Genomic DNA, 19,611 nt, shown 5'->3' with positions numbered 1-19,611 from the left:
ATAAATGAGTAGCTATTGAAGTCTTACAGCGCATATAAGCAGCAAAGTCATTGCAACTCAATGCAATGCCGGTGCCTCTTCACAACGCCACGCACAGGTTTGGAAGAAAGACCCAAAGGTAAAGCAGTCTGCCCTGAAAGGGTTAACATGCCATAGAAATAGCACTGAGATCAATTCACACAGACCTGCCCAAACTGGTTATAAGGATGTTAGAAGGAGCCTTAGTCAGCAGTACTGAATTAGCTGGGGAAAACAGAAAACTACACAGAGGCTACCCTGAACATAAATTACAGGATGTAAGGAGGAGAGATTGCTATTAATGCTTCAAGTTTGCTTTCTTCTAATCAACTAAAAATTATGCCAAAATTGCTGCGTACATTAGCTCTATTTTGATTATTCTTCAGCAAAACTACTGCAGGGGGAGCAGCTGCACTACTTCAACACATATGTATTTCATAGAATCATAGAATCTTAGAGTTGGAAGGAACCTCAAGGGTCATCTAGTCCAACCCCCTGCAATGCCGGAATCTTACCTAAAGCATCCATGACAGATGGCCATCCAACCTCTGTTTAACAACCTCCAAGGAAGGAGAGTCCACCACCTCTCGTGGGAGTCTCTTACACTCCTGAACAGTTCTTACTTTCAGAAAGTTTTTCCAAATGTTTAGTCGGAATATCCTTTTTTGCAACTTGAAGCCATTGGTTCAAGTCCTACCCTCCAGAGCAGGAGAAAACAAGCATGCTCCCTCTTTCATGTGACAGCCCTTAAGATATTTGAAGATGGCTATCCTATCTCCTCTCAGTCCCCTCTTGTCCAGGCTAAACACACCCAGCTACTTCAACCGTTCCTCATAAGGCTTAGTTTCCAGACCCGTGATCCTCTTGGTTGCCCTCCCCTGCACATGTTCCAGCTTTTCAACATCCTTCTTAAATTGATCTGGACATTATACTTCTGTTAAAGCATTTTAGAAAACACTGGATTCAGAAGAAAAGGTGATACATCAGGACCAGACCTGTGATTAGTCAGAGTAAGGCAACCACATCAGGTAGCAGACACTACTTCTGCTACTACTTCAATTTATATCCCACCCTTCCTCCTGAGGAGCCCAGGGTAGCAATGATAAAACACTTTTTAAAAGTGCAAAAACAGTTAAAACCGTTATCTTAAGCAGTGATCTCAAAGTTGCCAAAAACAGTTCCTTTCAGCAAAAGCCGAGATAAACAGCCATGCTTTTAGATTACTTCTGACAGACACACCTCACTCAAGAGTGCATTCCACCAGGGGCGCCATCTCCTAGGGGCTGAGCCCTTTTGGCGTGCTACCCCACTCCACCCCCAGAAAAAAATATTTTTGCAGATCGCAATAGTAAGTCTGCTTCCCTCCCCTAAACACATGAATTCCTAGTCGCTGATAGATCAGTGCAAGTTGGTTCCACCTAATCCAGAATCCTTTTTCCTGCTGAAATGCTTCTTCTTCGGAAGCCCAACAAGCAGGGCATGCCTACATTCCCCTTCTATTTCCCCCACAGCACCTGGCATTAAGAGGTAGACTGCCTCTGAACTCGAGGTTTTGCCTCTGCATCATGACTCAAATATTTATACGCTTCTTTTCCTCCATAAGTGTACCTATTCCTATTGCCTATGACCACCACCACCATCCTGTAGCAGCGAATGCATCCCATGTTAATTGTACACATTGCATGACAAAATGTTTCAAAATATTATTGAACAGTGTGTGCGTTCACCCCACAAGCAGCTCCCCTTCCCCCACTCACAACTCAGTTCTGGTCTGTGACAAACTTGCTCTCCAGGTAAAACTTGTCCTCAATGGCCTGCAGTGGTGCTAAGGTCAGTTAGGAGCACCAACTCTCAAACTGCCCCTCAGAGGCATGTAGCAGAGCTGGGGGGAAACTGTCACTGCTGCCATGGCAACTTGAGGCCTCCTTTGAGCACACACGCTATGGCAGCCGCACAGGGACATCCTGTGTGGGCGTCTCAGTGCCAACAGCAAGGCCCCCCTCTTGCACACATAAGCCACTCAGGCCAATTGTGGCTGAGGCCCCTCCGTTTCACATGCGTGTTCGGGCCCCTCTCCTGGGGGCTGATGGGAGTTGAATTAGAGAAGAAGGGCACCATGTTGGTGGGGAAGGGAAGGAACTCTCATGCCTCCACAGCCCCCATCCACAGGCTGCATGAAATAAATTTCATTTATGCACCAGTATTACTGCAAAAGTGGTAGATGCCTATATTAATTGTAAGTAGAAGTTTCTAAGATACAAATATATTAGGAGAGGGCACTTATGGGAGTGAATTCCACAACTTTTAATAATAACGAAGTTCAATGTTGCTGCAAAATGGAAAAATAAGAATCCTTCTAATATCTACAGACATGCACAAGTATGGCTTTTAGCTGAAAACTGCATTCATGAGCATACTCAGCAATGCCATTTTCAGTTTGGAGTCAGATGTTTTCCTGTCTTGGGAGCTCTGGGTGGGTGGAAAAAACATTACGATTTTAAATGCTTGAAAAAAATCCATTGTTTGCAAGGCAACTCTGTGGCAAGAAAAGACAAGCACTGATCATCAAAAACAAACAGCAACATCTAGATCAGCATGGCAACTGCAAACAGGGTGCCAACTCTCTGGAGCCCTGGGTGCCTGAGCACCCACAAAATTCCTCATGAAGGGGCTGGGCACCCACAATTTTTGGTGCCAGGGCGATGCACATTGCATGGCACCCATGGTCATGGGGCTAAGTCGGCACTCCTGACTGGAAAGCCTCATTATGCAGTTCCATCTAAAAATTCCTACCAGTTTTCATAGATTATATATATCTCACATTAACAGGAAGAGTAATGCGCCATAAGATAAAATGTGGGGTGGGATTGAACTATTAAATCCCATCGGCAAAAGTCATACACAAGGACTTCAGCTTGTGTAGTGCGGCTTTCCTCTCTCTCCTCCTTCCTATGAATCACCTGTGCTCTTGCAATTGGTCCCGGGGGCATTGGGAGAACCCTTCAAACAGCACACAGGGAGGAGGAAAGAGGATTGTTTCACCTGACAAGCAAAAACACTGATGAAAGGATCAGAAGAGTACAACACTGAATTCCTTTGAAAAGATCAAGAAGCGACCAGCCGCCATACTATCATCTATGAATATAGCATTTCAGAGCATCCAGAACACAAAAATATAATTACAGTAAGAAGCACACACCAAACTGAATAAAGAAACCAGCACTATAAATCTGCAAAGTCAGTGTTCTCAAAGTAAAAGTGTTGAGCACTGCAGAATAAAGACACATTTGGATCTTCAAATTCTTAGATGTTCAACAATCACAGTATCACAGAGAACCAAATGGATCATCTAGAACAGGAATCCCCCAACTCGGCCCCCCAGCTGTTTTGGGACTACAACTCCCACCATCCCTAGCTAACAGGACCAGTGGTCAGGGATGATAGGAAATGTAGTCCCAAAACATCTGGAGGGCCGAGTTTGGGGATGCCTGATCTAGAACATGTTATTCTTAAAAGCAGGGTTGTCCAACTAGCAGAAAGCCCATAAGCATTTCTGTATTTGTATCTGTGGCTGAATCAAGACACATCAAAGAAGCAATTCAGTTAAACACGTTGCAAACTCATAAAGGGAAATCCGGTGTAGAAAGACGGGACTCCACAGACCCATTTGGTGTCAACAGTGTTATATTGCATATACAACACATATAAAACTTTTCCTTTACCAATCTAGCCGATTCCTGGAACTGAAACTGTATTTTGGACTGGCTCTGCTAGTGTGTTTGCACTGCACTGATCTTGTTGAAACCTTCTTGCCTCTCCCCAGCCCTCCCAATAAGCATACAGTCTTTTACCCTTAAGGTATGGTGAAAGCTTTGTCGAGCAGGATAAGATCAAATAGAGCAACTGAAGATGGCTAGGCTGGTATGTTCCTCCTCCTATGTATTAGATGGGACTTACAGTCATAACACAACCAACGTGTAAGGCCCCCTTTTCATACAGGAGCCCTTAATTTCCTTAGTCAAGAAGACAGGGCAGATTACCTAAATTACAAGTTCATAAGTTTACTGTTCTAGCCAACAGCCATGACAAACCTGTATTAGGCAATAGTATTAATAAAATAATACAGAACATGCATCCTTGATATAAAAATCCATAATATAAAAAAGACTTTGCCAAGTTCTTGATCATTAAAATAGTTTCCCTTATGCATCTCGGCCAGCTCCAATTCTAATATTATTTTACCTTTTTAAAATCCAATTTGGCAACATCCATGATGTAAGAGAGGGAAGTTACAGAGACACCAACAAACTCAAATCCAGCTTGATTTGAGATTAAACTTCTAAAATCAAAATTTATAGTGATTTTACCTAACTTCGTTTTCCTGACCCACCCCTCACCCCCCGCTAGTGCATAGAGGGCCACTCTCTGTGTTACAAAGCTATTAGTGCCACTCAAAAGAAGCCAAACCATTTCTGCCAGGGCGTGTCTGCTTGCTCATGTGAAAAAAGGCTTCAGAAATCGATCTCTTGGATCTCTGTATAAGAGGGAGGCTAAGAGATAATGGTGGGATGCAGGTGGCGCTGTGGTCTAAACCACAGAGCCTAGGGCTTGCCGATCAGAAGGTCGGCAGTTCAAACCCCTGCAACAGGGTGAGCTTCCATTGTTCGGTCCCAGCTCCTGCCCACCTAGCAGTTCGAAAGCACATCAAGTGCAAGTAGATAAATAGGTACTGCTATGGCGGGAAGGTAAACGGCGTTTCCATGCGCTGCTCTGGTTCTCCAGAAGCGGCTTAAAGTCATGCTGGCCACATGACCCAGAAGCTGTTTGCAGACAAACGCCAGCTCCCTCGGCCTATAGAGCGAGATGAGCACGCAACCCCAGAGTCGTCCGCGACTGGACCTAATGGTCAGGGGTACCTTTACCTTTATCTTTTAAGAGATAATGAGTGATGTCTTCCACCTGCGGTTGATCACAAATACAAAGTCTGTTTGTGTATGGGACCTTGTTGTAGCAGCCATCCAAGATGGCAGTGGGCATCACTTGGAAACGCAGCTCAATAAAGGCATTTCTTAAGGAATCTGGTGAGATGCTCTGTTCTCAAGAATGGATAGCAAGGGGGAAATGTGGTGTTTCTAATAAGGTATCGGTCCCTTCTGGGTTCTGTCCAGAAGATCTATTCCCTTAGTTGACACTTATTCAAGGTCAAAGCAGAGCTCAGTTCTGGAAAATAATAATACTCTAAAACATATTGGCAAGCTGATTTCCAGAGTTGGTTATCACCCAATTCCATGTAGCACAGCTCAGGAAAATGCTCAATAGGCATAGCAGCAATTTTAAAAAATATATTCTAACTGAGCACAGTCCGCTCTTGCCTTAACTGTTGACCAGCTGGATTCTGTATGAAGAGCTGCTAATATTCCTGATGGCAAAGAGTATAGCTTCCGAAAAAATATTTTGCAATGTTTCCCAAACTTTCATGGAATTCAAATCAGAGCCCCAGATTTCAACGCCATGGAACATTTGATAAAGCACTTTACTACCAAATATATTTAGAGCAGGTTCAATCAGCTGCCCTCCTTTATTGTAATAGAACTTCAAGTGTGCCCCTAAAGTTTTGGGTGCTTTGACTTTCAGTGCCGCCATATGACACTTCCAAGAGAGGGTTTCACTAAAGAGTACACTCAGGTATTTAAATGAGAATGCTTGCCGATCTAAGCATCATTTATACCTAGGACTGTGTTTGCCAAAAATCACAATCTTGGTTGCTCTTGGAGTAATTTATAAATAGGTTTTTCCGTATACAGTATGTGGCGAACAACTCCAAAAGATTTTTGAGACACAATCATGAAAGATAGAGGAGTACTAAATCATCCGCCTACAACAATATTAAGACCTTCTGTTCCTAATTACTGGACAGGGGGAGTTTGCATTGCCTAAATATGGCACCAGATCATTAATATAAAAGCTAAAAAGAGTGGGAGCCAGAATGCAACCTTGCTTCAAAATTTCTCCCACAGTCTGCCCCAGTTAATAGAGTTGATTGCCCCAGTTGGAGCAACTGCAGAGGGTCTCTTGCTACCTTTAGGCTTATACTTGGAAAATATTTTTCTAACCTCACATAATACACAAAAGCCTGAAAGTTTTGGGATTTGTATCCAAACACAATTTATATATTCTACACAGGAGTGCTGTAGACATATGTAAGGGTCAATATACATATTTGAGCAAACACAGGTCACACTCCCACTTCTCTGATAAGAGAGGAAGTGAAGCCTTCTCTTCCTGTTCCCCCTCTCTCCGTGCCTAGGGAGGACATGTCTAAGCAAGCTCCAAGCTTAGAGCAAATGTTTGAAGCTATCTTTCTGTACTTTCTACCCAAAAGTATTCTGCCTGTGTTCTTGCTGCTGCTTGGATAAATGTAGGAACAAGACCTTTGAATCTGTAAGTAAAGAACTTTAAATTTACTTAGCAGTGTGTGGTCTGTTCATTGAATGAGGGGTAGAAAATGGGGGGGGGAATGCTGTATGCAAACTAAACAAGATATGAAAAGGTTTAACAGCTTATATTCCCATTTTATACTGCTGCTTGTCTTTTGTGAGTTTAAACCCTGCTACTAGGGGCTCTCTCCTGCTGGATCTGTAATGGCTTACGTTGACATATTAAGACTGTCATTCACACCAAATGGCTGGCAGTGGTGGGGTTTAATGGAGCATAGTAACTGCTGCATCCACTGCCCCCAACACTTGCCCTGGCCAGGATGAAAAATGATGGGCAGGGCAGGAAAAATGGCCTATTTGACCCACCAAATCCTGTACTGGGCCCACTGTCACCATGTGATGGCATCAGGAATAGCTCAGGATCCAGTGAACCCTATGCTAGCCCCCTTCCTGTCCCATTTTGGAGGTTTCTGCTGACTACTACTATTTGTGCAGGAACACTGGGAGAAGCACATTGGGGTCTCCTTGGAGGAAGGCCTTTCCCCCAACAGCCATGGACTTTCCCTGTCACTGGAGACCAACATAGCCTGGCAGGGCTAGGTTGAGCAACATATCCAACTCATCCAGATCTCTTCCAGCAAGGCAGATCAGGGATTTAGTTTGCTCCGCTATTTATTTTAAGCATTTATATACCACTTTTCTTCTTGTGCTTCCTTGGAGTGAGAGTTCCAGAGGCAGGGTGCCACAAGGGGAAATGGGCCACACCTAATCCTGCCACAGAGGGTCAAGCCATTATGAATATTAATGTGTGAACTATCACTAAAGTCTCGGATAGATACTCCCAAGAATGTGACTTACATCAAAAGTTGGTGCACTTTGTTGTGTGTTCTGACTACATGGCTCTCTGAAGCAATCGCTGAAGGGGAGCAGAAGACCCATTGCAATGATCCAAGAGCAAAGCTTCTCTGCTTCTTCTTGAGGTGCATTGTCCTGCTGGCTGGATAGCTTTTCCAGCAGAGTTCGACCTGCAAAAATCAATGTTAAATGTTAAATAAACGGTAACAATCCAACAACCCATTTGAACAGAACCACCATTTTAGTGGTTGAAAGTCACAATCAAAGTGAAGGCAAAAAGATGCTTCCTTGCAAAAACATTACTCCAACCAGTGTACACCCTTCAGCTTGGCAGGGCAGCTTCTATAAACTGGTTCTCAGGTGCCTCTTAGAAATATAGCAGGTTCAGGGAACCACCCAGAAGGCCTATTGGATGCTCTGTGGAAGGACCCTGGCTTGGTCACAATGGCCATGGTGGCGTGGCAGCATGGAGGAAGAAGGGAAGCTTCTGTTTTGCTGCTTTAAAAAGGCACTCAATCATTTGCTCTCCTCTTGATACAACATGTTAATAAATCTTGCTATTATATATTGCTATTATATACTGGAGCTGAGGCTCCAATACTTTGGCCACCTCATGAGAAGAGAAGACTCCCTGGAAAAGACCCTGATGTTGGGAAAGATTGAGGGCACAAGGAGTAGGGGACGACAGAGGACAGTGTTCTCGAAGCTACCAGCTTGAGTTTGACCAAACTGCAGGAGGCAGTGGAAGACAGGAGTGCCTGGCGTGCTCTGGTCCATGGGGTCACGAAGAGTCAGACACGGCTAAACGACTAAACAACAGCAACAACATTATATATTAGCTGTTATTGTTTCATAGTGTACTAAATTTTTATTAGCCATTCTGGAATCTCAAAAGTGAACAATGCTTTACCTCTAGTTCATTGAGACATTAAAATACATCAGGGTTGCCGATTCACAGATTTTCCACCAAATTTTGCCTTCAAGAGAATGCAGGGCCCATGGCTTGGAGGGAAATATTTAGTATGGGGAAAATACGCCTTAAATTGTCTGTGCCAATTTGCAAGATTATCTTTAAGAATCAACGTACTATCCTACATGGTTTACCAAGCACAAACTGATCTCGGGAAGCAAAGAAAACCATACCATCATGACAATTTCACATCCAGCATTTTGGATAAGTGTTCCAAACATGGCTACCTACCTGAATCTACAAACGTGCAGGAACACTCTGGGGGCAAGGTGGATATACTTGTGAAAATGCTGGGAAGGTTTCGCACAGTCCTAGTTTCAACCTTTATAGGGCTTTATGTCAATAAAGGCAGCCCTGAGATTGTTGGATGAAATAATGTTTTAACTAAAAATATTTTTTGAATATTTTAACTGTTTCAGAACACTTAAAAAATATGGATGTGTTTACCACAGGAGTGAGGTAAATCACAGCCTTACCTCTGAAGGGGTAGCTCTTTTGAGCATTAGGTTTAAGAGTTGGTTGCTTGCTGGTATTATTTACCATGATAATTCTTGATATTCTGAATGCCTGGTACAGTTAATCAGCTTGGAATGAATCACCACAATTTATTGTTGCTTATGCGCAAGGAAATTCTCCCTAATGAGAGGCAAACTGCAAGATGATATAAATAATAATCTGAAACAAGTCATGAAATGAGCAGCTTGACAATGTTATTCCTCTCAGTCAGTCCAAAATGCTACAACTCTTTTTGGAGTCATGTGAACTGGTTTCATATTGATGCTGAAGAATTAAAGCAATCACTTTCAACTGAGCCAAAGTACGGTATGATCACATCTTATACACATTTAATTTGTGCAATTTTAACCATATGCAGTTGAAGGCAGGCGGGTTGGAATTGTGAAAGCTAAATACAAGCAAGGCAGAGAGCTTAAAAGCTCCTTTTGTGCTGGGGCTGCTTGGGGTTACCTGACACAGAGAGAGCTTTTAAGTCCTCTGCCTTACTTTGGGGGGCCGCAAGGGCCTCTCAATGTGCCAGCTCTGTTATACTCTTGCAAAATCTTGCAGGGTGATCCAAGTTCCTCTGACCACTCCTAGCCTTTCAGAGTAGTTCAGCTCAACATTACTGACTGATGTGTGTTGTCATGTATGGCTTTGTGGTGTTGCTATTTTAAAAGACTAAATAACCCTCCCACAAACTTCCAGAAGGGGGCATAACAGACCATAGGACATAGAGACCCATATAGGCAAAAATACATTGCAAAGGTTGAAAGCTGTTGTCATACAGACAAGAGCTGCTTTAGAACCAATGGTCCATTTGGATATAGACACAAGAAAGCATCTTCCTAGGTACTCCTCCTAACCATTCCTTTAGCTGGAGATTCTAGGGAAGCTCAGGCTGCATGCATAAAAAGCACATACTCTACCATGGATTAAAAGCCTTTTCTGAGGCATAGGATTCTGGTAAGAAGGGAGATGCCAAGGTTTGATGATGAAAGGACCGAGAGAATGAGGAAGTAACTAAGTCCTAACCAGAGTAGACACATTAGAATTAATAAATCTCAGGTAGTCATTTATATTAATTTCAGTGGGTTTACTCTGAGCTGACTACCACTGAATACCACTCACAATGTCAATATGGTTTAGGAGATTGACATTTTATGGGAGAACCAACATCCTTAAGTCTAATTAATGCATGAAGAGGGTAAGGCCATAGAATAAGCTGTCCTGCCAGCTCACATTGGGTGGAACTAGGTAATCAAGGCTTTGTCCTCCTCCAGTCTACATGTGAACTTCAATGTGAGAGGAGTTCTGAGCTGCTTCTTCCAGGCACATGGCTCTTAGCCGGCTCTCAAGTTCCTTAGGAACTGCAATTTTTCTGAAGCACATGAATCTGACCTTTGGAAAGTTTGTAAGTAAACCATTTTTAACTTGCAAAATGTGTGGTACAATTGTACCTTGGGTTACAGACACTTCAGGTTACAGACTTGCTAACCCAGAAATTGTACCTCGGGTTAAGAACTTTGCTTCAGGATGAGAACAGAAATCGTGTGGTGGTGGCGCGGCGGCAGTGGGAGGCCCCATTAGCTAAAGTGGTATCTCAGGTTAAGAACAGTTTCAGGTTAAGAATGGACCTCCGGAACGAATTAAGTTCTTAACCCGAGGTACCACTGTATTTCTTTATGCTGGGGAAAGAGGGGAACTTTCGACTGAACTCAGAAAGGCATCTTTTAAAAGGTTAACAGCCCATATTTCCACACTTTACTTTGCTGACTATTTTGTGATTTGAAATCTCTATTGGGGCTCTCTCGCCAAAGAGTACTTGTCCCAAACCTGGATCTTGGCATCCAGGGAATTCTCCTTTAAAACCTATGGTTTTCCCCTTGTACCAACATATTTTATATTTCTTAATAAATAGTCATTGCCCAATGTGCCCCATAGCATAATATGAAGGCAGATAGAAGGGAACATGGTTTGTAGATGAAAACAGGAAAGGAGGATTCTGGATGCGAAAGATTAGGAACCAGAGGGTCAACATTTTTAAAGGAGGTACTGAAAAAATAAGGGCTCATCCACACTTACCTTTTGCACCACACTTTCTAGGAACAGGTCTGCACTTTCCTGGTCAATGTCTAAGCTCCCCCCCCCTTTTTTTTTGCCCTGCCGCTTTCCCCAGGAAAGCCTGCTCTTTAATGCTGAATCAGAACAAATGACAATTCGGGCTTTCCATGGATTGCCAAAAGCATGAAAAAGCAATGGGGCAGGGAGTAATTGGCACAGACCGGAAAAGTCTGGACCTGCAACTAGAAAGTGCAAAGGACAATTAGTGTGGATGACCCTTAATAATAACATTTTTATCATGTATACCCCACCCATTTGGCTGGGTTTCCCCAGCCACTCTGGGAGACTTACAGCACATAAAAAAATTGTAAAACATCAGTGATTAAAAACTTCCCTAAACTAGGTTGCCTTCAGATGTCTTCTAAAAGTCAGATAGTTGTTTATTTCCTTGACATCTGATGGGGGGGGCGTTCTAGAGGGTGGGCACCACTACCGAGAAGGCCCTCTGCCTGGTTCCCTGTAACCTCACTTCTCACAGTGAGGGAACTGCCAGAAGGCCCTCAGAATTGGACCTCAATGTCTGGGCTGGATGATGGGGGTGGAGTGGCTCCTTCAGTTATACTGCGCCGAGGCCATTTAGGGCTGTAAAGGTCAGCACCAACACTTTGAATTGTGCTCGGAAATGTACCAAGAGCCAATGTAAGTCTTTCAGGAGCAGTGTTATATGGTATTGGCGGCCACACCCAGTCACCAGTCTAGCTGCCGCTTTCTGGATTAGTTGTAGCTTCCAAGTCACCTTCAAAGGTAGCCCCACGCAGAATGCACGTAGAGCCTTAAGTTACCTTTTTTTCATGATTCTATACTGCCACATATCCCTGCATGTTTTAAAGATGACATGAAACCAGGCTTATGATTCACTGCAGATGGATTTATTATATCACACAGAGTTGTCATGGATTTGAGAACTAATTTTGCTGAATTTCTCTGCTGCAAAGGGCTTCACATAATCCTCCATTGCTTTGCCTTTCATTGGTCTGGTCTCACTTCACTCTCCAAATTTTGGGGTTGTTGTTTCTTTTTTAAAAGAGAGATGAAGAGTTTGAACTCTGTCTGAGGGCAGGTGTTTCCTTAGGGCTGCTCCCAATAGAGTGGCTGTTTTGTGCACAGCCTGGTTATGTAACAAGTGGAAATCAAAATCCTCCTATAGCACCAGCTCTATAAACTGAGAATATCACAATGGATCTGAACTTGTAGAAATCCCAAAGGCTGTGTAAATTAAGGGGAGGTGCTAAGAGGTTCAACACATTTCTGCTATTCACTGAAGATCTGTTTCTCAGAAGGACAAACATATTCCCCAATAACAATATGGTAGCCTCCCTGCCCCCACCGTACCCCACCAGTTCCCTGCACAGAAGCATCAGCTGAATCTTACATCAACACTGGTGACAGTGTCCCTATTTCACTTGAAAGCAGTAGGCCAGTTCATAGGGCCACAAGGCACATGCAGCTCTTTTCCTTCTAACACCTTACTTCTGCTCCCCAACACCTGCCAGCTGAGCTAGTCACCTCGCTTTATAGATGCTCAGTTATACAGCATTCCATCTTTTTGGAACTGGCTGTTGTGATAGAAAATTCAGTACTTGGGGGAAAGCGCCTTGCAGAAGCTTCAATGCTAGCTTTTCTTTCTTGCTGCTTTGCAACCATCTATCACAATATGTTTATTCAAGCAGAAATACCGAATTTGAATGAAGTTAAAAGAGAAGCTGGATGTGTTGAACAGCAGCAAACTCAGGATACAATTCTGATAGCGGTGGCGGGGAGAGAAGAAGAGAAATATACATTCCCACCCAAAATTCACTCATATATTTTGGCTGCAGTTCAGAGACACACAACTTTATTTTCATAGTAAACAAACTGGAATTCCTCCGTGCAATTCTGTTCACAGAGTTAGTATGCAATTTTGGTAGCTTGGCTGAGATGGAACATTTTTGACTTTTTGCCAATCCCATAAGAATGGCAGCATTTATGTAAAAGTTTCCAAAGAATGTCAGCTTGATACCACTCAAACCAATTAATTACTTTATCCGTTTCTGATTTAAATGTGAACTAGAGAGAAAGTTAAACGCAACCCTTTACTTGTGCCTTTTTACTTGCAGGAACAATTTGCCTGCTAGTCCCTCCACAGGTGACTCAGTTAGTAACATGTGTGTCTTACCTTGATACCACCCTTCACATGGTAGGTACAGACAGCAGTCAAAGTCATTCTGAAGCTAGTTGCTCTGTACCCACTTAAAGGACAAATGTGTCATCTGTTTAATGGCTGGTCCGGCCCTATGGAACCATCTGTTTTTTTGTAGGGAAAAGCTAGCAAGCTCTGCTACACTTTTGTAGGTATTTTAAGTTTGTATCTCAGGGCTGCTTCTTTCAGAATTTTTATTTTGGTACATATTTCTCAGTACAGAATGCATGAGCATCACATATGTTGTTAAAGCATGACTTTCACTTTATGGATACCACTTCCGTGAATTTTAAAGGGTAAAGCTGCATGATGGTAATCAGTGCAATGCCTGTGACTATTATGTTTATGTCTGCGCTCAGCTGAAAAATGTCTTGCATGAAGCAGCCCTCCTATGCATCACATTCCTTTTACGGGCAAGACGAAAAGCAATTACAATGATTTCAACCTCAGCAAAATTGCTATCTACTAAATAATTTCCCTGTATTTCCTTTCAGCTGCACTTCTCTAGTTCTACGCTGGGATTCTTTACTTTAACAGACATAGATTATTCAAGCCCAAATAATCACTGTATAGAGCTTTCAGAACACATGGGCCTATGATAGTTGAAGTCAAAGCAGCATCTTAAACTGAATAGCAAGTTAGCAACAAAGGCGTTGCTAGGGGCAGGGGAACCAAGCAGAAGGAGTTGCCAGTGGAAGCTTGGGAAACAAACGCTCAACATCAGATTTTACAGTCTGATTACTAAGGGATAAAAATAGCAGCAATTGACTTGCCAACTTTGTCTTTTTACGTATTTACGGTTAGTGACACCACTTTGCCCCAGAACAGAGGGCATTCATCACAAGAGACAAACTGAATACAAACATTGATCCTTGGCTACATCAATAGCTCTAAATATAAAGGCAACCGAGAGGTAATTCAAGCAATATTTACAAAAAAAACCTGTTCTGATTAAGCAGGCTATCGCTTTTGATCAAAGGTTTCATACGTGATGCAAGCTATAAGAAACTGAAATGTCCTATCTACAGCAGCTCACCTAAAACTATAGTACATATGGCATCTTCTAATAATAACTGAAAAAAGGAAGAATTTGATCTCCTTAAACTACAATTGTCTGCAGGACTGTAACAGGAGAGAGGGAAGGCAAAAAATAGAGGTGCCTGGCTGCTTCAGAGAACTTTAATTTCCATCTTTCAACTAAAAAGCAAAAGTTTTCAGCCTCTGCCCCTTTTAACATAGCTCCAGTTCACATGTTAACAGACACAACAGTCCTCAGTTGGTGAAGGAGTAGGCACTCCTCCCATCCACCATACACTTTAAGTAGGGTTGCCATACAGTGGTACCTCGGGTTAAGTACTTAATTCATTCTGGAGGTCTGTTCTTAACCTGAAACTGTTCTTAACCTGAAGCACCACTTGAGCTAATGGGGCCTCCTGCTGCCGCTGCGCCGCTGCTGCAGGATTTCTGTTCTTATCCTGAAGCAAAGTTCTTAACCCGAGATAATATTTATGGGTAAGAGGAGTCTGTAACCTGAAGTGTATGTAACCTGAAGCGTATGTAACCTGAGGTACCACTGTATTTCAAAAAGTGAAAATCCAGACAGAAAAGTTGTTGAGCTGCTTTTTGGCCAAAGCTGTTGAGCTACTGACAGCGGTTGCTATATGTCCAGATTTCCCCGGACATTTCAGTGATTTCTGCCCAGACACTGTTTACACCAGCCGATTCCTGGCAATGTCAACCCTACTTTAAGGAAAATGTAAGATGAGGCTTTACACATGCCCAACAAACATGGAATGCCTCCAGCCTCATTCAATTCCTTGTACAGTGGTGCCCCGCAAGACGAATGCCTCGCAAGATGAAAAACTCGCTAGATGAAAGGGTTTTGCGGTTTTTGAGCTGCTTCGCAAGACGAATTTCCCTATGGGCTTGCTTCGCAAGACGAAAACGTCTTGCGTTTTTTGCAGGTTTGTTTCCTTTTTCTTAACACCCTTAATACAGTTGCGACTTGACTTCAAGGAGCAACTCATAGAATGCGGTGTGGTAGCCTTTTTTGAGGTTTTTGGCGATTTTTGAAGCTTTTCCAAAACTTTTCCAACACCGTGCTTCGCAAGGCGAAAAATTCGCTAGACGAAAAAACTCATGGAACGAATTAATTTCTTCTTGCGAGGCACCACTGTATCTGGATCTGAAAACCTTTCTTTAGGTTTTGAAGATTTTTTTTTTTAGAGATGTATTGTTGTAAGATTACTGATTGATGTAAAGGCTTTAGAAAGAGGATTATGGTCAATAGTCACCATTAGCCAGTGAGCAAGTCTGCTTGCCAGGCCACAGCTTCTACTATGGAGATCACAAGTAAGCTGTCCAGGGATGGTAGAAAATAGTCAGAGATGTTTCTTGAGGGATTAGAATGTGAGAAGCCACTAGAATGTAAAAGCCGTCAAGTAGAGGGAGGTGACTTATTCTGATATGAGGCATCCAACACACTTATGTCAAATAGTGTGTCTTCATAGGCTGTCATCCAGCATTTAAGCACCCAGGCCAAGAGGCAAGACAAACTAATATTCAACAAAAAAATATGAGCCATTCCACACTGTAGTGTGTGTTGGGGGGGGGGATGGAGAGAGGGTTGGACTGAGCTGCTGCTTTTAAGACACACACTCTCAAACTTAGTTCTGCCACTAGGTGCGTGGGAGTAGATTTGTAGAATAATAATAAGAAGAAGTGAAGATATTTGCTAATTTGTAAATTAATCAAAACATTGCATAAATGCCACAAGTCTTGAGTGATCTCTCCCACTAATGAAACTAAACGAGGAACTTACTGCCATTTAGGGATGTTGCTATTAGATTGCTTTACTATAAATTGTTTGAGGTTTTTTCTTCCATTTCAGTGTTTGATACTGCATTATACAGTACCTCATGCTGATAATTGATAAATATAATTAATAAATAAGGGTAAGGAATGTACAATAGTATAATAATATTCAATACTTGCTCAGTTGAGAATGGGGCTTCCTTTTAAGCAATGTTTTATGCCTAATAAGCACATTATATAAAGAAATTGCATGATTAGGTGCTGGAATGCAGATGCCTGGCTGACACATTCTTTGAAACATGGAGGTGGAACCAAAGGTTATTTGTTTCCTTAATCACCAGTCAATAGCTACTAGTAACATAGAATCAGGGCAGAAACAAAAGGGGGGAAAGCCATTCTCTGTTGCTCCTGTTCCACAGCACTATTTTGAAGAACTATATAAACAGGGTAAATTCTCGAGTTCCTTTCCAGCCTGCTACTCCTGTTGTGTTAAAAAGTTATGTGGAAACAACTCTTATGCAGCTTCAGTGACATACAATGTAGACACAATTCAAATTAATGTTTGAATTCTCTTCCACAGAATGGTGAAATTTCTTAACTTGGTATATGTTCTTTGGCTTTATTGTTGATATTCTGGTTTGATTATTTTAGACCATGTGAAACCAAAAGCTGAGCGGGAGCAAATCCCACTCTCTTGGAAACTGAAACAACCAATTTCCAGCAGTGCTATTTTTCCCTGGGTTGAGAAACAGCAAAAGTAAAAGGGGTGGTTCTGGGTTCTGGGTTCTCTCTCTCTCTCTCTCTCTCTCTCTCTCTCTCTCTCTCTCTCACACACACACACACACACACACACACCTTTGTCATAACTGCACAGGGATGTAGTTGTTTAGACACTTACTTAGTCATGGTTGGAGGGGACGTTAAAAGCCTTTGCCTGCCCCTCCAAGGGAATGGGGTATCCTATTAAAGGGGAAGTGCTCCTCTGCACACAAACACCTGTCTTTCAATGTATTTTTATAAGCAATCCCAGCTTGGAGGGAGGGGGGAATGCCCCACAAATTATACACTGCTGCCCACCCAAATTTCAACTGAACTCCCTTTATTTTATTCTACATCATTTGAACAAAAGGAAGTAATCTTCCCAACTTGAATGCCTTTCCTCACCCACGCCACTCCCATAACTCTGTATCATCAACTTTCCTGAGAAGGTGATAGCTATTCTTGTCCCTCATATCCCATTGTGGATGCTCATACCTCATCTTCCATGAGATGAGAAAATCATTATTTTATCCATCAATTCATTGCATTTATAGCCCACCTTTTTCTCCAAGGAGCTCAAGGTGGTGGAACATGGTTTTGCCTCTTCATTTAATCCTCACAGCAAACCTGTGAGGCAAGTCAGGTTAAGAGGCAGTGGCTGGTCATGTAGATGCTACCAAATCAGAGCTGTCAGCCCCCTAAGGATACGTGCTATTGGTGTGTTTTCTGACACAATCCTTCCAGCCCATCTGATTTCTCATTCTCCCATTTAGATCTTACCACTGTGACATAGTATCTAGTCACAAAGAAGCAAGAGTCATCCCACATTTGACTAACACTCACACCTCTTAATTTTGGTTGAGAGAGTAACTCCACACAAGCCAAAGGATTCACAGGGCCCTGCTTCAAAGCCAAAACAGAAGATATTATTTTAGCACAGCAGCATTGCGTGTTTCCTTCCTAAAATAGCCAAGATCTTTTTATAATACCTTGGTGCTGCTTACAGCTCATCTGAACATTCCTTACGAAGTTTACTGCAGTGGATTATATAGGAAAACTTTGTGATTGCAGTTGCTCATTACCATTTACGTCATGTATTAGAAAATCCTCAACCAGAAAAGAACACGTGGACTACTAAAAAAAAATGACATGGCAAAAGCCCAACTATACACCACTGTAAACTAGGCCAGCTATTTGTTCACTGCCTGCTGTTACTAAGATCAGAGCTAAAAGCCCCAGGGAACAGCTAAACTGAAAAGAAATGCTTCAGATTACATATTGACTATAACAACCACAACAGTGGAGATGCGCACTATGGGCATGCAAATCATAATTATTATTTATATCCCACCTTTTAGGATACAAATCCTTCCAAGGCAGCTTACAAGAAAATTTAACCTTCTAAAATAAACACAGCAAACAATGAGGAGCCATACTCATCTGCGGTAAATGGGAAGCTCTGGAACATGCTCTGCAGCTGCAGCCCATTCAAGCAGGAGTACTTTCCACTTAGTCCCTCTGATAAAAGCATCCTTAGCACCTGACTTGCCATTCTGCAGGCCACAATGACAGCAAAGTAGAGGGTTCCCATTGTTAACTAAGAGAGAAAGCTCAAAAACTCTGCCTTAGATGTTTTGTGGCCCTTATAGCTGAGGGAAGGGACCATAGCTCAGAGGTAGAGCACATAGTTTCCATGTGATAGATCCCCAGGTTGAATCCATTTAAGATAATCAGGTAGCAAGTAATGTGAAAGAGCTCTGATATTGTGGAAAAGGCTACCAAGCAGAAAAGGGAATTCTGGGCTAAACGGACAGCAGCTTTCCTTCCCTTAATGGAGATGAAGACACACTGGAAAAGACTTGAGTTGGTCTCTCCTAGGGGAGGGGATGTTTGGGTCACCTGGGTGGGCATAGGTGCTGGCTCCCTGGGTGCCCAAGCACCAACAAAATTCCCCGTCAAGGGGCTGGGCACCCACAAATTTCAGCACCAGGGCCATGCATACTGCATGGCACCCACTGCCCCAGACACTCACATTTGTGGGGCCAAGCTGGCACTCCTGTGGGAGGGAATGCCCAATGGGGAGAGGCTGGGTTTGGCTAGTATTTAGGGCTGTTCTGCTAAATTGGCTTTTATTCCACATATCTCACTGTTATATACTTTAAGAAATATAACCTTTCCACTAGTTTGCTGTCTTCCAAGTCTTCTTCCTAGGTCTGGGGGCAAATAGTATTATCTAGTATAATGAAGTTTCTTATGTTTGCAGTAGTCTGAAGTCCTCTCTCTTCAGCATAAACTTACTGGTAGCCTTAAAACCATCTAGGATTATAAAAGACTGCTAAAAGTATGAAGTAATGATGATAATTATGATGATAAATCTATTAAATGTACCAAGTGGCGTCCTACCACACTGGGAACAATTTTCTGCTTTAAAAATATTTATGGCTAGTTTCCCCCAAACAGCAATTGAATGTTGAGGTCTTTCTTTTTTTGCGCACTATTGTTCACTTTTCTGAACTCTCACAGGCAAACACCAGCTTGTTTTCAGTAGCTGCTTCTGCTCCAACTCTGTAATGTGAAGAGTGCTGCATAAACTGAAAGATTTAATCAGTCTCTGGATTTCAAAGACAGCTGGCATATGTGGGCAGAAAGAAAGAAAGAAAAAAGGTGACAACTATTTACCACTGGGTACATGGCATCTAGTACTGCAAAGGAAAACCTGCTTCTTTCACAATTACAATAAGATAATAACAGGGAAACAAGGCATAAAGGAAAACAAAAGTGTGTTAAGATACTGAAAGAGATGCATTCATGGAATAGAAGCCTGAGTTCATAGGTTTTATCACAACAAAAGCTAACAAGGCAGTAGATTTTTTTAAAAAAAACAAAAACAAAAATACAATGCATAATTGTTAGAGGCACTATTGAGAAGACCAAAGTCTTTTTATGTGAGAAAGAGGGTT

At 42.4% G+C, this 19,611-nt stretch overlaps 1 protein-coding gene across 1 annotated transcript in view; it reads right to left on the bottom strand.

Moving 5' to 3' along the window:
* The window catches only part of FMN2 (formin 2), a 151,390-nt gene that overhangs the window by 125,008 nt on the left and 6,771 nt on the right, over nucleotides 1–19,611 (bottom strand). The window contains exon 2 of the mRNA XM_081188003.1: nucleotides 7,314–7,480. Within this exon, the coding sequence (XP_081044129.1) occupies nucleotides 7,314–7,480 (167 nt within the window). The remainder of the gene's footprint in view (nucleotides 1–7,313; nucleotides 7,481–19,611) is intronic.

Source organism: Podarcis bocagei, assembly GCF_964188305.1.
Source record: "Podarcis bocagei genome assembly, chromosome: 3".
Lineage (NCBI taxonomy): Eukaryota > Metazoa > Chordata > Lepidosauria > Squamata > Lacertidae > Podarcis > Podarcis bocagei.
This window is presented reverse-complemented; position numbering and strand designations above follow the sequence as displayed.